Source organism: Protobothrops mucrosquamatus, unplaced genomic scaffold, assembly GCF_001527695.2.
Source record: "Protobothrops mucrosquamatus isolate PMUCROS unplaced genomic scaffold, P.Mucros_1.0 scaffold984, whole genome shotgun sequence".
Taxonomy (NCBI): domain Eukaryota; kingdom Metazoa; phylum Chordata; class Lepidosauria; order Squamata; family Viperidae; genus Protobothrops; species Protobothrops mucrosquamatus.
In genome coordinates this window covers 499,443-514,603 of record NW_015387224.1, presented here as the reverse complement: position 1 = coordinate 514,603, position 15,161 = coordinate 499,443, and the positions used below count along the sequence as shown (strand labels likewise).

The 15,161-nt window shown below is 38.4% G+C and overlaps 1 protein-coding gene across 1 annotated transcript in view; it reads right to left on the bottom strand.

Annotated features, from left to right (window-relative positions):
- Positions 1 to 13,205, bottom strand: part of CNNM2 (cyclin and CBS domain divalent metal cation transport mediator 2) — a 110,388-nt gene extending 97,183 nt beyond the window's left edge. The window contains exon 1 of the mRNA XM_015819785.2: positions 11,591 to 13,205. Coding sequence (XP_015675271.2) covers positions 11,591 to 13,205 — 1,615 coding nt within the window. The remainder of the gene's footprint in view (positions 1 to 11,590) is intronic.
- Positions 13,206 to 15,161: the final 1,956 nt, after the last annotated feature.

Below are 15,161 nucleotides of genomic sequence, written 5' to 3'. Positions count from 1 at the left end.
GCCCTAGACTGTTCTATTGTTGAATAGGGAAGTGCAATGTCATCCAAGGTCAGAGATGGACTGGCTACATTCATCTATGTTTCACAATACTTCTGCTTTATCCTAAGTAGGCAGTTCCAGCTAGTATGCATGAGGAACAGAGATGGCATTAGTGGCTAATCCAATGTGAGTTTCTAGAGGGTTTGTTCCTGTCATCCATGCAATTTAATTTCTATGTATAGCTGCTAAGCAGCTTATCCAGCCATATAGAATGCAGTATCCTTGATATATATCACTGGTGATACTATATATACTTGTGATGACCTTGAAGTTCTGGCCTGGTGCCTGGATGCAGTGAGAGCTTTGATAAATCAAAGCTAGATTAAATCTCTGCAACATGGAGGTACAGTTTGCTGATAATAAAACTTGCTTAATTCCAGCTCCAATCTTGACTCTGAATTATGTCACATTTCCCCTTTAGCAGCAGGTTTGCAATTCAGATACCTCCCGGGTTATTGATTTATGCTGGAGTGACAGGTAAAAACTGTGGTCATGGGGACTTTTACCCAACTCTAGTTAGTGTGTCCATTGTGGCCCTTTTGGGACTGAGATGCCTTGGCAAAAGTACCCACATGACCCTGCAGTTAAAACTACTGTAATAGGTTTCACATGGGGCTGCATTTACAGACATTTGATGCTTCTGTTAGTCTAAAACAGGGGTGTCAAACTGCCAACCCGCGGGCCGGACACATCATTGGGAAACCACGCCCACCCCATTGCCGGCAATGGCAAAAAAGCTCCGATACATAGCGCGATGTCACATGACATCGCGAGTTTGACATGTCTGGTCTAAAATGCCTATTGATAATGTTCCTGAAGAACTGCTCAGAAGTATGGGAAGGGAAGGGAAGTTCATGGAGGGACAGGAAAGATATATGTGCATCTGCAATGAAGTTGGAGCCTTCTATCTTGCAAGACCCTGGAATTCTGTAAATGGGTCTTGGCCTAACAGCAAAACTGTTCACACAGCTATTCAGGAGGGAAAATAAAGCTACTGAAGTTAGAAAGATAGCCTATAAATAATGAATGGCATTAATCAACATAGGCTATATAATATCCATCCCTACTAGGCATTAAACAGTCTTTTCCAACTGAGTATTCAGCAAAAAAATATTTTACCATCTGAAGTTATGTTTGAATTTTTTTTCTTTTTTTCTCCTTTACCTCACTTTTCTACTCCCTTTTCCCTTCCCTATCTTTTCCGCTATTTACTTTTGTATTTTTATTGCATCATGTATTATAAACTAATAAAACTTTTGAAATTGAATCAAGTTTTGCTTGAATGTTTATGGTACACGTAATTTCACCATGCATTTGAGAAGTATACATTCCTACCCTAGACTCTTAACACTCAGTTTATTATTACTTTTTTTTTATCTTTTAATTCTTAAGAAATAACTTTTATTTTGATATTTTTCTGTTTCTGTGACAAGGCTGTTCTACTCCCTCCTCCAATTTTTTTCTGTTTAACTTTGCATTTAAAGTTATCTATGTTGCCCATCTCAGAGCGATCACTTGAACAATCACTAGACAACCCTAAGATAATGATATCTCTCCGTGCATTTTGCACCAGTATGCAAAAGAGATCATACGAATACCTGACACTGTCATTCTTAAGCTTTGTAAAAATTATGAATACAGCTTTCATTTGCAGGCAGATATTTTGGTTGGGATCCAAAATTTGAATATATTTAATGATACTTTGATAGTTTGTCCTTAACAGCAAAAATGTACAAGAGTATGGTATTTTATACAAAAATGATAATCTGCAACATTTCCGGACTGCCAACCATGTGTAATACCATTATAAACAAAACATGAGAAGGATGCATATAAAATAGATTATATTCCTATTTGAATGGATAGCAAGTGTTTCTGTCTAACAAATAAGAATGTCCAAGTATATCTCATTACTACAGCAAGCCAATAAAATGTAGAACTAAAATATTTAGTGCTAAGTGTAAAATAACAACTTGTCTTCCCTGACTTTGACAGAAGGAAGATACAGGTAAATCAATTACTGTAGAGCCTTAATTAAATATGTCTGAAGTATTTCTTATGCAAACCAATTAATGTTATAACAATGGCAAAAACGAGTGAAGACCTTGCCAAAAATGGGTCTTCTGAAATATCTTAGATGAACCAGTATCATAGCAGAGTAGTGTTACTCAATCTCAGCAACTTTAAGATATGTGGACTTCAACTCCTATGCTGGCTGAGGAATTCAGGGAGTTGGATATCACACATCTTAAAATTGCTGAGGTTGAGAAAAACTTCCTTAGAGTAAACTGACATTTATTGTGTATAATAAAAATACTTTTTTACATTATTTATTATTCATTTTAATACATTCATATTCTGGAAGATAATGTATAATATATAGCTAACCACTCAATTCAAGATTTCTGTCAAGTTGATGTCACACTTTGACATGAAAAGTTTCTCTTGCCTTTTTTTCCAAAATTCAAAATACTCCAGGTTTGAACAAAAAAAAGTATTCTCAAAGCTCAATTAAATTCTCAATTTAATAAAATTTTGCCATTTTGGTGTTGTTTGAGCATAGAAGAGTTAAGGAACAATCAATGTGTATTTTTTCCTCTGGTACAACAGCAGAGAACAGTAATTTCTCAACTGCTATTGGCTTAGACTGGATGATGTCATAGAAATGAATAATGTGTTAGGAATAGATAATATACATTGTGGACTTCGGTGCTGTTTTTGCACATATAAAAGACTACATTAAAAAAAACTCAAATACAAAACAACTGCTTTAATAAAAAGCTGAAGCTTTTTCTCTAAGCTGAATTAGTAAAACTTATTCATACCATTCTACATCTCTTCAGAAGGTAAAAACTCCTACCAAATGCATCTAAACTGGATGACCTTGGCAACAGACAGGCTGAAGTAGCCAGCTGATCTGGGGTCATTAGCCATGTGCTGGTAGTTGCAGTTCATTAGAGTTTAGTATTTACGCTACTGTTTGTAACTGGCAGGCTGCAAATTAGGACCTTGTCAAATCACTGGGTGAGTGCCAGGTCACGCACACTAGACATAGCATGGTTCATAGCACTGCATTCTCCAGTGTCAATGGCTAGTTTTATGAACTCAATTATTGGAATCAGGGAAGCCTAAAAAAAAAAAATCAAGATGTGAGCCAGGAATCAAAACTTTAGCTAACAATACCCCCTGTAGTATTGTTGTTAACTTATACGTTAATGAACCAAACATTTCAGAGTCTCAATTTAAGTTTACATTACACAATCCCCTCAATAATTCTAGTCTAATAGAAGGATCTCATTCCAGATAAGAAATTGCAATTTAATTCCATTTGATTTCACTATGATGCTAATATTCTTTATTAAATATTTAGCCTGCAATCTTTTGTATATACTTAGATTTACCGTATATTTAAAGTTCTGACAATGCAAGCCATTCTTCATTCCTGTCCTTAGTCATTCTGTGACTGTGTAGGGTTATATGTTTATATTAGAAGAGAAATTGATGGTCAAGTGTTTGAATATTAAAAAAAACCTTTATGTTCAGAACCCACTATTATACTCACCAGATATAGCTGGCCAAATTCTTATTTCCTGTTATCCTCATAATAGACCAGAGATAGCTTAAGACTGAAACGTAGTAATTTAATCAAAACCAGCCAAGAGGAAAAAGAACGTATCTGAGCTTGTGAACTTATAAACCTCAAAATGTTGCTCAACTGTAATTTAGAATACCATTCATGATTTCATACCATAGCTAGAATATTAGTTCAGCCAAATCTAGAAAAGCACAAATATCTCCACCACCATCAACCCAACTCCATGTTTGCAGATAGTGCGTATTAGTTCAGTAGGAGAAAAAGTGTTGACCTTTTCTTTAATCTACACTTAGCTTATTCTTAAAATTCTCTATATAATATTAGACTTTTATATATTATATAGAGAATATTATATATTCTCTATATAATATTAGACTTCAAATGTCGTTCAGGATGTTATCCTATTGTCTCTGCTGATTGTTTAAAACTGCTTCTCTGACTATCAATACATTCATTAAAGACCCAGGTAGCCCTTGACTTACAACAGTTCGTTTAATGACTGTTTGAAGTTGTAACTGCACTGAAAAAGGTGACTTATGACTGTTTTTCATACTTATAATCATGGTAACTCCATGGTCAAATGATCAAAATTCAGATGTTTGGCAACTGGCTCATATTTATGACAGTTGCAGTGTCCCAGGGGCATGTAATTAGATTTTGCAACCTTCTGACAAGCAAAGTCAATGGGAAAGCCAGATTCACTTAGCAACCGTGTTACTCACTTAACTGTAGTAATTCACATAACCATTGTGGCAAGAAAAGTCATAAAATGATTTTTAAAATTCATTTAACTGTCTCACTTAGCAACAGAAATTTTGGGGTCAATTGTGGTCATAAGTCAAGGATTCCCTGTATTTTCTCAATTCACAAAGCTAAAATCTGATTCTAAGGCCTAGTATTATTTAACAATAATGATATAAAAATAAGCACTCCCTTGAATCAAGCTCAACTTGTGATGATTTATCCATATTATATGCATATTACTTTCTTACCAAAGATACATAATTAGTTTGCTACCACTGTCTTCTTACTTTTTTATTTTAGCTTTCCAGTTTAGCCTAAATTTCCAAGATTTTGGTGTGGTCGCTCATTCAACTATTAATTAGGTCTACATTTGCTTGCTTTTTCTGGGATCAGTCAATCAGCTTAGGTGCTACCATCTGACACTGTCATGCTTTACCAGCAAAACTGCATTTGTCAGATATTCAGTTCAAGAATGGTTTGACTTACGCTTGTTCTCAGCTGAAAGTTTCACATATAGAACTTGCCCTAGTTAGATAAGCACATTTGCATACTAGGAAGAAGCCACTAAAACAGTTAATTGCTGTCTGTCGACATAACTTGTTTTCTTATACCCACTATGGTTTAATTCCAGTGTTTCCTTTTCAAATCCTTCCCCTTGAAAGAACATTTGTGCCCTATCCTTCTCAGCCTTGAAGCTAGTGGCTGTTAGCTTTTGACATAAGTGACATCTCTGCCCTGAGAAATTCTGGCTTTCAACTTAATTTCCCCAACCACCATGCATTATATTATATTCACTGAATTCATGCTGATATTGAATTCCTGTTCAGTATTCATTACCAAATGAAACAGCATGGGTATTATTAAGCAATAATAGAGTTGTTAAGTCAAACATAAACAAACAATATGATGGTTTACTATTAGCTATAAACCAGGCCAGATTTTTCATTGTTATATACCGTAACTAATTTTATCTAGTATCTTTATATGTTCATAGAAGAATTGAGAGTCAGTTTGGTGTAATGGTTAAAGCATCAGGTTAGAGACTGCGAGACCATGAGTTCTAGTCCCACCTTATGCACAAAATCAGCTGGGTGAACTTGAGGAAGGAGGCAATGGCAAATTGCTACTGAAAAACCTTGCCAAGAAAACTGTAGGAACTTGTCCAGGTAGTCACTAAGAATCGGACACAAATGGAAGAAAAAAAAGAAAGAAAAATTATTCTGGCTCTTAATCGTCTTTATCTGTAGGACAGATGGGCAACATGGGCAAATAGCATATGATTAAAAGCTGTAAAATTTCAAGAATTGGTTGAATTGGTTCTTGTTCATGAAACAGATATAGCACTAGCACTAGTACCTAGACTTATATACTGCTCTATAGTGCTTTACCGCATTCTCCGAGCAATTTACAATGTCAGCATATTGCCCCAACAATCTGGGTCCTCATTTTACCGATCTCGGAAGGATGGAAGGTTGTGTCAACCTTGAGCTGGTTAGGATCGAACTCCTGGCTGTAGGCAGAGTTAACCTGCAATACTGCATTCTAACCACTGCGTCACCATGGCTTTTTTAGAATTTTCCTGAAATTTTATTTAGACTTTGCTGAACGATCATTCATTCAGTGACCAAAGTTACAGAGAAAGATAGTTGTGCCTGGCCCCCAAAGTTATGTCTTTTACAGTGCCTCACAGTCACATGATCAAAATTCATGAAGAGGAGGAGGCATTTTCAGAGGTGCAGGTATATGATTTCCAAGTTAAATCCAAGATAGAATATAGAACAATAGGGTTGAAAGGGACCTTGCAGGTCTTCCAGTACAACCACCTGCTCAAGCAGGAGATCCTATATCATTCCGGACAAAAGGCTGTCCAACCTATTCTTGAAAACCTCCAGTGATGGAGGACCCACAACTTCTGGAGGTAAGTCATTCCACTGATTAATGGTTCTCACTCTCAGGAAATTTCTCCTTAGTTCTAAGTTGGATCTCTCTTTAATGATTTTCATGGGGGGGGGAAACCCTAATCTTTCTAAACTGTGAAAATATGCTAGCAAGGAGAAAACATATATGTAGAAATAAGATATTTATTTTTTTGAGCAACTGATAGTTCTCTAAATGAATCACACAATATATAATATTTAGATGGAGGAATATTAGGTAGAAGTTATATCATTTCATCATACAGTTTTTAAAATTTAAGGTTTTAAAGTACATTGTCTTCTAGAACTGTTGTTCTACCCTGAACAGAATTCAAAGGAAACTGCAAGGTATCCATGTACTTACTAGAACACTGAAGCAATATAATATACTCTTTTGCAAAACAAGTTATTAATCCAAACTCAGCAAACTTGTAGTGTAATATAGTAGCAAACAAAAAGATAAAAGAAGAACAAGAAGCAAATCTCAAAGTCTCTAGGTCTACAATTACAACAGATAACGAAGAACTCAGTGTTGTAAAAGGCTCTGGGAAAGTTTCTATATAGAGTGGTCTGTACTATGTGTACCAGCTTTACAGTTTTAAATACAAGGGTTTTCAAGCAAAATTTCTGTGGTAAGCTAAGAAATAGAAGGCTTGCGATTTAGAAACATACATGCTGAGAACAGCCAGTTAAAAAAAAAGACAAGAAAAAAATGCCAATGGTTTTAGTGAAAGCTCAAGCAAAAACAGGATCATTAAAATCACTCGTCCTCTGAAAGGAAGGCAAATGAAAAATTAGCCACAAGTTTATTTTTAAATCAGATTTTTAACCACACTTGCCACTGATTTCAAGGCAAATTACACACTTGTGTGTGTGTGTGTGTGTGTGTGTGTGTTGTGATTATATTTTTACACTATAATTGGAGTGGAGTTATCCTATGGAAGCATCCTATATAGTATAACTCAGGGTTTTCCAGTCTGTGGTCCACAGAACCATATGCATGAGGACCTGATGGGCTTCTGTGAGAGACTAAAGACAAAAAAAAGTTAATTTGAATGCAGTGAATGTTGCATTGCTTAGAGCTTTCAGTTTTGATCAAGGATATCAAGTTACACAATTGGAATATCCCAGTATAGATGCTAACAACTGAACAATACAGTACTATATTTACTTCAAAGGACTGTTTTCCTATCCATTAAAATGGAGCTGTCTTATATTCATTAAAAATATGGATAACAAAGGTAATTTTCTCTGTCCCATTTTCCTTTAATGAAAGGGACTGCCTAAAATCTGGGACAGTTCTTTATAATATTAATAGTTCTTGCTCTTTCAGCAAAAAGTCACAAAGTAAAAATCAAAACTGGCTTAGTTGTATTTTCATCAGAATAAAGATTATTTTGCACCTGTACTATAATACTGTAGAAATTGGTAGCTTTTTCACCTTCTGATACTCCAAACCTTACACAGAAATATCTCCCAAATTTCAGAGCCCTGGATGCAAATTGAAGCAAACATATTAACACTCCCTTTACATTATTTCATTTTTCATAAAGAATGTAGAGTGAGGAGAGAAACAGAAACTACTTGTTTACTTTCACCATGATACTTAATGAAACACTTTATCAATGCAGGAAATACTTATTGGAACTAGTAATGGTCACCTAATCACTCAGGATAAATATACACAAAAGAATCCAGTAGTATAATTATTTATTACTGAAATCACATTCATATCCTAATTCATATTAAACTTTAATCACATTCATATCAGATATTTCTTAAACTTTAACCTACATCACCAGTCTCTCAACAACACACATCCACTCCTACCATTAGATGACAAGTAGAACGGGACTGACCCAAATTCTGTTCATAAAATCATATATTAGGATTCAAAAAAAAGCACTGTATTTACTTCTTGGAATATTATATAGATTCACTTATTGTGATTTAATAAAACATGTTTAAACAGTGACGCAGCATAATGGGAGAATCCAGTATGTATTTCTATTATTGGGAGTAATAAGAAAATATCTGGCATTATGCGCAATGCAGGACTCTGTTTATTAATTTGTAAGCTGCTGGTGTCTTACCTTCAGATGTCTTGCAACTTACAAAAAGGGACTTCAGGCCACACATTCAAAACCACTGATATTGGGAAAAGGAGGTATCAAAGCATTGAACTAATTATATTAAGATTAATTAGTAGAACTGCTCTGGTGTTTTGCTTATCTATGAGGGGGGGGGGTGGTGATTGAGGAAAATATAGAGGTCAACTGGTTTTTTCTACAAGTGTTAATAATGTTACAGTATTTTGGGGAGTCAATCACATAAATGGGAACTTGCAAAGATTTGCTAGAACAAAAGGCGCAAGAAATTGTTATAAAATAACAAAGACAGCAAGAGATATGTTAATGCACAACACAATTTGAATATTAATCTAGAAGCAATTTTTCCATTTAAGGAAAATAACTTTTCTATTTCAAAATAATATTTTAATTCATCCCACACAATACAATAGCTTACTAAATTTAGGTATCTCTCATTTTGAAAATAAATCCATCTCTACCAGCAGCTTTTTAGAATATATCAGTCTCTGAAAAAAGAATATTAGATATTATGTATTAATATAGAAGGGCAATATATTTTTTATAATACAAATAATGAATCTGACACATCTAAGCAGAATTGTATAAATTAGTTTTTAGATAAACTTGTTATTGCCCAGAAGGGAAATTCTGTAGCCAGAATATCTTCATTTTAATCACAATGTATTTCACTAATACCACTGAGCAAACTAGGTATATTGACTGATAAATAATCCTTCTATGCTTAATAATAATCTTATCCCCTAACAAATGGATTGCAGTTTAAGGGAATGAGTAGAAGGACTAAAAAACAAAAGTGTTATTTTACATATATTTGTTACCTTTGTAAGTAAATCTACCCTGCCCTCTCATTCTAGCTTCTATAATGTGTGTGTGTGTGTATTTGACATACATACACTAATCTATTTAATTAATATAAATTAAAACCGTCCAAAGTTACTTGTTTTGTGAGATGGGTGGCTATATAAATTTGACAACTAAATAAATAAAACCAAAATATTAAACTGTAAATATGGTTATAAATTCAACAAGACTGCTTTAGTAGTATTCTAGAAAGTTAAATTATTACTAAAATGGGAAAATATTGCTATAGCTTCATGATTAGATTACAATACAATCTCACTAAATTCACTTTTCATAAATTATAAAGGCCAAAAACAATCCTGGTTCTTATTCTAGAAAATACCTAGTGGTTGTAGGAGATACATAACAGATTACCAAAACATTTCATTTGAAAAATGAAAAGAAAAGAAAAAACAAAACCAGAGTGTATAGAAAACTGAAAGATGGGTTAACTTTTAAATGGGAAACCTAAAGATAAGTGTTTCAGACTGGCACAATTTGAAATCTAACTAGCAGTTTACTGCCTACAAATCACCAGCTGAGTACAAAAGTTCAGCTACAGAGTAAGTACCACTTTGAGAAAAGGTTAACGCCAGCAGTAACCTGTTTATCCAAGTATTGAACAAATGCTAATCTCAAATTGACGTTGAATCCAACTATCTTCAAATATATTTTTCCTGCAAGAATTTGGTCATAATTATCTTTAGTTTGATAGCCTACTCTAAACATTCAAAGTGCTTGACACACATAAACACCCAGAAACTAAACAATAGTATACCTTTCACTATGGCTTCCCAACTTAATTGATCCCAAAGTCCAGCCAAACAAGTAGATTTTAGAACCATTCTAAATGATTCTCAGTACCGGCAGTTTGCAGCTGAAAAGAAATTCATAACAGGAGAACCAATAAAATGTGCTCTTGCTCACCAAGCTGGAGAAAAAGATAGTATCATTCAGAAGATGCCATCCGTGATTTCTAGTTAACATAACAAGATACAAGAGAATATGTGATAAAATTCATATAAACCACACAGACCAAACTAATTTTTAATAATGTTCATGATTGCAGAGCAGGCCAGCTTCCTCTCCCAAAAATCAAGTGCACTGTATAACTAAGTCAGATGATTTGGACACCTGAGGAAGGAAATATCCCTGGCAGTAAAAAGACACCACTAATAAATTAAAGAAATAATAGTTTACAGTGTTTTCGTGACAACCAGATTCAGATAATTAAGCAACCATCTCTCTCTCTCTACAGCTGGTTAGAGACAATCATGTCAGTAGAGTGGTGATGTGCTAGGCTAGCAGTGGAAAATACTAACAATGTTTTAAACAGAACGTTGGGATGTTAAAAACAAACTCAGTGACAACACCAATGTATGTTAGTATATATAAATTACTGAAAGACATTTCACAAAATTTGTAGAAAAAAATCTACCTAAAATATTAACATAGTATAAAACTTATTGTATTGGATGAGTTGTTTAGTTTTAACTTTCATGTACCGTATAGATACATTGAGGATCCATAACAATTCCCAATCATGTATATGAGCACAATGAGAAAAAGCCAACATTAACCAACATTATTGACCTAAAATTTTAACTCAAATCTGTATATAAGCATTCACCATGTAAGATCTCTGTATCACACATCTACCAAAGTTTTTACTATATAAAACAAAGGCTGTATTATTGAGACTAGTGAATAGTTAACAAATAGTTGTTAAAGGAAACAAACGTTGCTATTCAAGGAAAAATAACCTGAGATGTAAAACTAGTTGCCAATAATAATACATTCAAGTTTAAGATAAACATCAGATAAGTAAAAGTTCATACATGGCATGATACACATACCAGGCATACATTTCTATTGAAAAAGAATACTTGTTATTTATTATTTTAGCCTATACAGTTGGATACAATCTGGGCTATAAATTCCTCTTGTTTCTTGAGATATTAGCAGTCATAGGTGCATGTATATTAAGCACATAAGACAGATGATGAGTCCAAGTTGGAGACATAATTCAAGGTAATATCTGAATACATACTGGACAGCGAAAAACCTAAACTGTTCCTTAAACTACCGTACATTCAGCAACATACATATAAACATAAATTATGGGAGCTGTAGATTAAAGTTTATGAATACAAAGAAAATATGTGAAAGCAAAACAATCAGTTTACTATTGTGAACTATACCATATAAACACCAAATGTTAAGAACAGAATTTAATACCCCCAGAACTTCATCTTTCATTGTAATAATCAAGTACCTTCCATACTTCTGAAGCTCTTTTTCACATTTTCCTTCCCCACTCCCTTCACCAGCCACCATCATCCCACCTTTTTTGAATTCCTCAAGCATGGCATCAAGCTTGGTGTCATTGAAGACAAAGTGCAGTGGGTGGTTATAGAAACGTGTGATGGTCTTGAGTGGAGTGCAATCATCAGGATCCACAAAAGCTAAGTCTTTGACAAAAAGAAGGTCCACAATATTAGAGCGGTCTCCTTCAAAAACCGGGATACGTGTATATCCACTCTCCATGATTTCAGACATAGTGTTGAAATCAAGTACAGCTTCAGCAGTAATCATGAAGCAATCCCGGAGAGGAGTCATTACATCCTCCACAGTTTTGGTGCGCAATTCCAGCGCTCCTTGAATTATATTCAATTCTTCTTTGACCAAATCATTGTAAGGATCAGTGACTCTTAACATTTCAAGTAGCTTTTCACGGTTATAGACAGTACCAATCTCTTGCCCTAAAACACAGTCCAGCAGTTTGCTGACTGGATAAGAGGCTGGAAAGGTCATCATCATAAAGAACTTCGTAAGGAAGATGGTGTTGGCACCCACAGCCAGACCATGCCGGGAACAAATAGCCTGTGGCACAATCTCACCAAAAATGACAATACCAATGGTGGATACTACCACTGCCACTAGTCCAGAACCTGCAATGTCATCGAGCAGTATGGTAAGGGTAGTATTGACCAATACATTACCCAAAAGCAAAGAACAGAGCAAGTAGTTGCCCTGGCGACGCACAGGCTCAATGCGCTTAGCATAGTTTTTTTCTTTTTCTGTCCCACAATTCTGCACAATACGCAACTCCATAGGATCAAGAGCCATAAGTCCCAGGTTGAGACCACTGAACATGCCCGAAAGACACAACAGGAGGGAGATGAAGATCACCTGAAGCCAGAAGGGTAACAAGAATTTCTTCTCCTCACCTACAATCATCTTGGTGTCCTCACCATCATGATAGATCCAGGTTGTCTCAGTCCAGGGCCCTCCATCAGGACCAATCATGCCACCTCCACCACCAGAGCTCCCAGCCACACTCCCCGCCCCTCCTAGGATAGCAGGGGAAGACACAGAGGTACACAAGTAGTAGGACTTGCTTTTTTCGGTTTTGCGCAACGGCTTGATATCGATCTCGATAATCCCCGAGGTACGACGGTTGAGGGTGATATGCGGGAGGATGATGATATCCGAGGTCCGGATGCCGCAACGCTGCGGGGCCGACGACACGGAACTCACGGGGACCGGGCCGTCTTCTTGCTCAGCTGGCGGCCGCCTGCCTTCCCCTTCCCTCCACCGGTCATGCTCAGTGAACGCGATGCGGGACCAGGTCTCGTTATTGATATTCTGCCCGTAGACCCGCAGTTTGACACGAGTTCTCTCGCTCACCCGGAGCACTCCCTTTTCCATAAAGGACACATCGTCCGTGTCCTCCAGCCGTAACCCTATTATCACCGTTTCCTCAGAATCAGATGCCCCGGGCAACAAGGAGGAGGAAGAGGAGGAGGAGGAAGAGGAAGAGGCGGCGGCGGCGCGAGCGGGCTGCTCTCCCAGGCACCGGCTAAGGAGAATCCCTAGCAGCAGCAGCGGCAGCAGCAGCGGCGGCGACCGCGGTAGCATCCGCGTCTCCCTTTCGCCGCCTCCCCCCGGCCCTGCCATGAGCCTGGGAGCAACCGTGGGTAGCGGCGCGGCCGTATTCCAGTAGAAAAAGGTCAGTGGTAACCCGGCCACATTAAACTGAGCGACCTCATTGTGCCAGCGCTCAACGAAGACAGCAAGTAGCGAAGTCCTCGACGGATGACAAGCGACTGCCGGGCCTGGGCCAGGAGCTGCTCCAACCCCTACCCCGAAGGGGACGGGGAGGGGGGGGGGAAGAGACCCGCGCGTGCGCATCGACCAATGAGGTGAATACAAGCGAGGCAACGGAGGGTGCAGATAAAGAGCAGTCGTCCAATCAGGTCGCTCATGAATACAGGGTGGGGACGAGGGCTAGCCGGCCGGTAGGTCGGCCTTCCACTTTTTTCGTGGTTGGGGGCGGGTGAGGAGAGAAGTGCCTGCGCTACACATTGAAGCGCAGGGGGGGGGGAGATTTTTTTTTTTGTCTAGCGAGACCGGCAAGGAGAATCGGTTTATCCTGGGCTTCTTCCCAGAATCCACGAGTTTTATGGAACCGATGTTATCCCTGCCTACGTTGTTGATCATTACCCCGCGATATAGCTCGAGGGGGAGGGATCTCTCTCTCGGCCTTCTTTCCTGTTAAAAGAGCGCGTGATACTTGTGTGTATCTGAGTTTTAACAGGAGTGAACAAAACGCCAATCGGAAGGGAAGACGACGGAGATTGGTGAAGAGATCAGCCAATGGGACGGAGAGTTTACTTCCGGAACCGGGCCTCCTTGCGCTCTTAACCGCGAAGCGAACTCCGCTTGAAGATGAACTGTGGTTTAGGCGGCTGGTTTCTCGCCGCTAGCCAGTGTTTCTCAACCTTGACAATTTTAAGGCATGTGGACTTCAACTCCCAGAATTCCACAGCCAGCATTGCTGGCTGTGGAATTCTGGGAGTTGAAGTCCACATGCCTTAAAATTGTCAAGGTTGAGAAACACTGCGCTAGACTATGTTTGTGCGTGCAATTTTCCCCTCCCCTTCGTTTTCCATCCGAATTTTCCTGGCGGCGTTTTACTCGCGAGAAATACTCTCTTACGGCTCTTCTTTTTTTTCAGCAGAAAAGGGCCAGCACGAGTTGTGCTGCCCGACAGCCAAAAACCTAATACGCCTGAGTTGGGAAGGTTGCTAATTGACCTGTCCTTTAGCTTTAATTATAGGACAGTTCAAAGGCAGCGGCTGATGGATTCCCAGGGTTTCACTTCGTTTACTGCCCAGCTTCAAGCTCCATGCCAGGAGACTAGAGCAGTGGTTCTCAACCTGTGGGTCGGGACCCCATTTGGGGTCGATCGACCATTTCACGGGAGTCGCCAAGCAAGGCTGTCCGCCATTTTTTCCCCTTTTCTGGCGGATGCCTTACCTCCCTTGGGCTGGGCCAGCCGGTGGTCAGCCTGCTCCGTCTCTGCCGCTTGCCAGCTATGCCTCGGCCGGCGCAGGGGCAGAACCACGCATGCGCAGCGCTCCCGGGCAGGGAAAGTCCTCGACTTACGACCGGTTGGGTAGTCCTTGACTTACGACTGGTTTAGTCCTCGACTTACAACCGGTTTAGTCCTCGACTTACGACCGGTTTAATCCTCGACTTACGACCGGTTGGGGTCGCGACATTAAAAAGGTTGAGAACCACTGGACTAGAGCTATTTCTGTCTCCAAGAAGCCAGTTTGTCCATGGTCTTTTGTCCCCAAAGAGCCAAATCTATCAGGGAGAGGACCAGTGGAAGGAAGAAGCGCGTTTGGCCCACTGAGAGTGTCCCTGTCTAGTTATTCGCAGTCCCATCTCCTGCGTTGTTGGATAGAGTTTACTAGAATTCAGGACCTTGGTAGACCCATGTTAGCAATGACTCTTCAAATGACTGAGTTCTAATGACTGACCATTCTTAGACAAGGAGGGATTATGAGGAGCACTGGGAAGGGGGAGCTTTCTCCAACCTTATTCTGCACTCCTGGGCTGAACTGT